Source organism: Camelina sativa, chromosome 19, assembly GCF_000633955.1.
Source record: "Camelina sativa cultivar DH55 chromosome 19, Cs, whole genome shotgun sequence".
NCBI lineage: Eukaryota > Viridiplantae > Streptophyta > Magnoliopsida > Brassicales > Brassicaceae > Camelina > Camelina sativa.
In genome coordinates, this window is record NC_025703.1 from 26,500,259 (window position 1) to 26,506,930 (window position 6,672).

General features: G+C 37.1%; 1 protein-coding gene across 1 annotated transcript in view; it reads right to left on the minus strand.

Moving 5' to 3' along the window:
• Nucleotides 5,025-6,672, minus strand: part of LOC104767260 (adagio protein 2) — a 5,086-nt gene continuing 3,438 nt past the window's right edge. Inside the window, exon 3 of the mRNA XM_019241554.1 lies at nucleotides 5,025-6,431. Within this exon, the coding sequence (XP_019097099.1) occupies nucleotides 5,272-6,431 (1,160 nt within the window). The 3' untranslated portion in view covers nucleotides 5,025-5,271. The remainder of the gene's footprint in view (nucleotides 6,432-6,672) is intronic.

A 6,672-nucleotide genomic window follows, 5' to 3' on the forward strand; every position in this document is an offset into this window, starting at 1 on the left:
TGAGCTGGCCATGGTCTCATCACAGTCCATGGGTTCACCTTCCTTAATGGGTCTCACGTCGTCTCACTAGGCTTGTGAGCTCATCAATATTCGACGGTCGGTTTACTACGTCCCGAAAGCTTTAAGGACTTGTTTACCGTCCCTTCAAAGCACCACATGATCTTTCCCTATGTTTTGTCCTCACTCGCACACTTCTGACAACCACTTTCCGGAAGGTCACCCATCCTGAGACTACTTCATTCAAGCACACTTAACTCTGGAGTTCTCTCAGCCCCTTTACCGAAAAGATAAGTGCACTTCGCTAAATTAATTCTTTGAAACCTCTCGGCAAGTCTCTGAAATCGGGCTGTCACACAATCTATGTATTTTTGTGATACTTTCTATGACTTTATTTTGTAAAGAAAGTGTCTAAAATCATTAATCAATAACATAATAATTGAATTTATTAACAATCTTATATTTTTTTTATTTTAATGGAATAACACAAAACTTTTTTTGACTTTATAAAAATTTAAATCGAATAACCCAAATTTATTAAGATTTTAAATAAAGTTTTACAAATAACAAACTAATAATACTAGACTTTAACAAAGTTTAACAAAATTCTAATCTAATAACAGTAGAATCTACATAAAATTTAAAGTTTTTTAAAATTCTATTTAAATCTCAAACCAATAACCTCCGGTAAAATTTTTTAAAAAAATCTTCTCTCATATATACATATATTACTTTTTATAAGTTTTACTGAAATTCTTTGACAAATGTTACAATCTATATAATATTGTCACATCTCTTTACTATTAGATACACTTAGAAGTTAGAACATATGTTATCACTAAATTGCATATGACATGTATTTTAATATTAGATATATTAGACACATGTTATGATCTGCAAAGTTGGGTATATGAATGCAATATTAAGATCTCTTTAATTATAAAATATTACTTTTTATATTGCTACGAGTACTTCCAACTTTTAGATATATAAATAATAAGATTTATAACACACAAAACTACACAAAAAACACATAAAGAATTTTTAGTGAGAAAAACAAGTAAAGGAAAATGGATTTGGGACTAATGATTGTGTTTGGCATCGCTGCCGTGGTGGTAATAAGCCTGGTAGTTATTGTGGTATGGTTCCTCCTCCCCAAAAAGCGTAATCAGGAATAAAAAACTGACGAGAAATTGTATTTCTTTTTTTTTTTGAGAAAATAGAAATTGTATTTCTTGAACAAGACATTTTAGAAAGTATAGAAGAAAATATCAATGTATGATTATTTATTGCTGCAATGGTTTGAAATGTGTTTGGAGCATGCGTATAGTCTTCCTTTTATTTTATGTGCGTGTATTTTTTACTAACATAAGACAGTTTTGAAATACTTTTGTCATATTTAAAATATATAGATACACATTTCAAATCAGATTTTTTATTTTGTTTACTTCGTTTTTCTCATAATGCAGGTGTTGATGGCTTGCAGACACTAATTCTAGTTCTAGATCCGGAAAACTATGTCAAATTGCTAGAATCATGGTGGTCACATTTACTCCGGTTTATTTAATAAGCAATATATATATATATATATATATATATTGATAATTATTATATTACTCAAGTGTGGTTATGACGATTTTCACAACTGATAATGATATATTTGTATTGTTTTAAAAAAATTACAAAATTTTCTTTCTAGAATTCTTACTTATCATACAAAGAAAACACAACATGCCATGATGTGATGCCATATCTATTATATATATTTTTTTGAATTTAGAGAACAGCATATATTGCATATTTCAATTCTTTTTTTTTTATGAATAGAATCAATTGATACATCTTAATATTTGTGAAAAGGTATTTCAAGTTGTGGAGAACATAGTTAGCAAACTAGGAAAGTTCCCCGCAGGCTTGTGCGGAAAAATAGTTTTTATAAATAATTATTTTTAAATAGTTTAATTGTAGATTATTTTTGATTTTAGATTTATTTTTTAAAATATTTAATAATTTATAGTTTTTTGATATAGTAGTAATTTTAAAATTTTTAAAACATTTGTGAAGTAAATTATCTTCAATAAAATAGTTTGCCTCAATCACCAGTTTCTTAAAAAAATAAATACATTATAACTTTATGATCTTAAATTTCATTTGTTCCTTCAATATTTTAAAAGTCTAAGAAAATTCAAAAAAAAAACATAGAATTTGGTATCAAAATAAATTCAGTTACAAATTTAAGATAAAGGAAACCCATATATTTCAGTTTTGACAGGGTGTATTTCGGTTTTGACAAATCTGCGCCGCCGCGGCATTGCGTGTGATTTACTGTGTGTACGGTGTGGGGATGAGGAGGAAACAATTAATCATGCTATTTTTCGGTGCCCTCCGGCTCGTCAGGTGTGGGCCTTAGCTCAGGTACCCGTAGGTCCAGATTCTTTTCCGACAGAGTCCTTGTACGCTAATGTGGATCATTTCTTAAGTTCTTCTAACCCAGGTTCTCAGATAACAGCTTTTCTGTGGCTTATGTGGTATATTTGGAAAGCGCGAAATGCTCGTCTTTTTGAGAATGTGATGGAGAATCCACTAGATGTTGTTCGGTTGGCAGAGGGAGAAGCAAATGCCTGGTTACAGGCCCAGGTGGAGGCTGAGGATGAGGATCTTCCCAATCCTCCCTTTGTCCCTAACTCTAGGCAAAGGGGGCCCATACATTCTCTTCCAAATTTTTTTACAGGTCATCGGTGTTTCGTTGATGGCTCTTGGAAAGCGACTGACGTTTTTGCAGGAGCAAGTTGGGTTTGTTCTTCCCCTCAAGACTCGGGGTCAAATATGGGAGCAACCAATTTCCGACGAAGTTTGTCTCCCCTACATGCTGAAGTAGAAGCTTTCATTTGGGCTATGTGGTGCATGATTGGACATGACTACCGGGACGTGGCGTTCTATACGGACTGTTCTGACTTGGTGAAGATGGTGTCTTCTCCTCACGACTGGCCGGCTTTCACACCCTACCTTGACGACATCAAGATCGATCAAGCGGAGTTTTCTTCTTTCTCCCTATCTCTATTCCCCGTGACTGCGAATGTAACTGCGGACTCCCTGGCACGCCAAACGCGACTGTCTCCGCATCATGTTTTGTTTGTGAACACTTTTCCTCCAAATTGGCTCGTTTGAGCTGATTCTATTTGTTGTTAAAAAAAAAAAGAAACCCATATATGGATTTAAAGTATTTGTTACTATAAACATTCTCATTAGAAGGACCTCATTCTAAGATTTAATTAAAACTTTTCATATACGCAGATAGATCTTTAGACTTCTTTTGCTTCTGTTTGAGTTCCTGAAGATTTACGCCCATGCTTCATCACATTTTATGTGATAATGGCCAGCAAATTCAGAGCTGTAAATATGGAAAATGTATCAACAATACTATAATTTATTACACAACCTAATATTAATCTATATACACAACTTACATAGCTTAGTGATGTTCGAGTCCTTGAAACTCCGGTTTGATAAAGATCTTTGAGCAGGCTTAAGTGTTTACAATTGTAACGCCTCGATCGTCACCTATCAGTGGGCCTCATGTTCAGTCCTAGTCCATGGACGCACCTTCTTTAATGGGCATCACGTCCTTTCACTAGACCCGTGAGCCCATTCATATCCGACGGCTAGTTTGCTATGTCTGGGAGATTTAAAGACTTGTTACCATCCCTACAAATCACCACATGATCTTTCCTTGTGGGTTGTCCTCACTCGCACATTTCCGACAAGCACTTCCCGAAAGGTCACCATCCTGAAACTACTCCAGCTCAAGCAAGCTTAACTCTGGAGTTCTCTTAGGAACTTTGACCAAAAAATAAGTGCACTTGGGTGATATAGGTGGCCAAATCAATTCTCTTAAACCTCTCTGCAAGTCTCTGAAACCGGGATGTCACAATTCACCCCCACTAACAGATCACAACATCCTCGAATCAATGAGTACTGACCTCGGCAAACGTCACCAAATGTTGTTGAAAGTACCAGATAATTGAATCTGGACAACTCTTTGTCAGATTTTGACCACTAAGTTTTGTTTTTTTTTCAACAGCCACATGATTCCCGTCAGAATCTACACCAGCAGCCTGTTTTGGCAACTGCCATCCAAGTTCAACTTCCATTCAAAATGAAAGACATATTTACCAAAATATAAGATATTTCTATGCCTGGGTTTATTTGACATATTTTTTGTTAAAATTATATATGATTGATGAAAGTTAGGAAATACAATATCTTATTGAAAACTTTAAATTACTAATTAGGCAAAACTTTTATTTCAGATACACAAAAAAAAAAAAAAAAAAAATTCAGTTGTGTTACAATATCAAATATGATCTAAAGAATCATGAATTTAACTGGACGTTTAGGCGAAGCTGATCGAATTGGTGACCTCACATATCCTAAATCGTTTCTTTGACCACCAGAGAAACAAAACATTTTTAGAATTATAAATTAATCTCGTTTTCTCATATTTAATTGACCGCCACCAAACCATGTCTCCATGTTTTTTTATTATTTTCTTACTCTTAATATTCTTTATCATCATTTTCATTGTTAAATTTTCATGATAATTGTCATCGTTACTTTTATCGTCTGATTCTTTGTTATATACTCTTCTTTTTCCTCTTCTTTATCAACTTCCTCATAACTAAATTTTTTTGTTGTCTTGTTTGATCGTGTTACTTGTTGTTTTACAGCATCCTTTTGTTTTGAGTCTTGTGACCACGGGCATTGGTAACTTCGTAGTTTGCACTCTTTCGTTGAAATTAATCGCAAAGTGATATTACCTAAGGTATCAAAATGATACTACTACATTACTAGTTTTTCCTTTTACTGCTATTTTGTAACGTTTTGTGTCACTTATAAACCAAGTTGCGGATATAATCGCAAAACATGCCCATCCTTTTATCATTACCGGATTGGACATGGATTTTTGTGATGGTGGATAACAGGATAACCAAAACTCTAATCGAAGAAATGAAAAAAATATACGGAAGTACTAATAGGGTTTTGGTTTTTAGATCATTTGGCCACTTACAAAAAATTCACTACAGAAGACGGTATTTACAATCCAATTCATAATATTTTGCATATACAAAAAACCCATTACAATCAACAGATGAACAAAACATGGACGTATCATACTCACCATGTACAGAGCAATATGAACATGTTTTTTTTGATCCAATGTATAGATCTTTTTGTCCCAAAACATCTAAAAAAGCCACTAACTTCATCACTTGATCAACTGCTTGCAGTTGTTGAAGTTGCTAATAACAGTTCATGAGCTTCATTTAGCATCCACTCTTCTCCGGTCTGGCCACCTAAGACCACCAACCGAGTTCCTCCCACCACACAAGTTGTGTGTCCCCACGCAAACCTAGGTGGACTTCCCTGAACATTCAGTATTCTCCATGCCGGTTTCTCTTCCGTTGGATCAAGAAGATAAAGCTGAGAAGCTGAGTCAAGCCCTGCAACCGAACCACCAAAGATCAAGATTCTACCACCGGGAAGGCTTATCGCCACATGATCCAGCCTCGGTGGTGGAGCTGCCATGCCTCCCGGGAGGCTAGATCCATAGCCAATCACAGGTCTCCAACTCGGTTCATCCTCGCTAAGATCCATCGTGTATACATCGTTAGAGCGGAATCTCAGAGAACCGTTTTTCGCAAGACCGCCAAACATGAGGATCTTACAGTCACCATAGACAGTTAGAGTATGTCCGAGGCGAGATGGAGGAGTCCATGGAACTGGTATCTCCCTCCAAGTTGGTATATCCATCGAAAGGTCAAGCAGGAATGTATCACTAAGTAGAGCTCCTGAATCAGCACAGCCACCTGATACTATCAGCTTAGTGCCGTCAAGTGTGCACGAACTGTGCCACGATCTTGGTATCGGAGGGGCCAATCCGGATACTTCTCTCCAGCTCGGCGGGTCTGCATCAAGGTCTAATAAGAACACATCGTTGAGTAATCCGTGGCTCCCATAACCTCCAAACACTACTAGACGGGATCCATTGACACAAGAAAGCGTGTGACCCCAGCGACCTGGAGGAGGAGAACTGACCAGAACAGATTTCCACTCAGGACTACTCGAGCCAAGGTCCAACACAAATGTATCATTCATCGGCTGCATATTCGCACCTTCCCCGCCAAAGATAACAATCCTGTTCCCAACAGCACATGCGCTGAAATTACACCGGGAAGGCTCAACAGTTCCTCCAACCGAAAATTTCCTCCATGCCGTAGCTTCATGTGTGGTGAACTCTCGAGCCAGTCGCACCCAACCGATCCTCTTTGCACCAGGAACACTCTCAAGAACACGTGTTGCCTCAGTACCCCATGTGTTTTGACAGACCATTCTCCATACATCATCATTCTTTGTCAAGTCANAGGTGGACTTCCCTGAACATTCAGTATTCTCCATGCCGGTTTCTCTTCCGTTGGATCAAGAAGATAAAGCTGAGAAGCTGAGTCAAGCCCTGCAACCGAACCACCAAAGATCAAGATTCTACCACCGGGAAGGCTTATCGCCACATGATCCAGCCTCGGTGGTGGAGCTGCCATGCCTCCCGGGAGGCTAGATCCATAGCCAATCACAGGTCTCCAACTCGGTTCATCCTCGCTAAGATCCATCGTGTATACA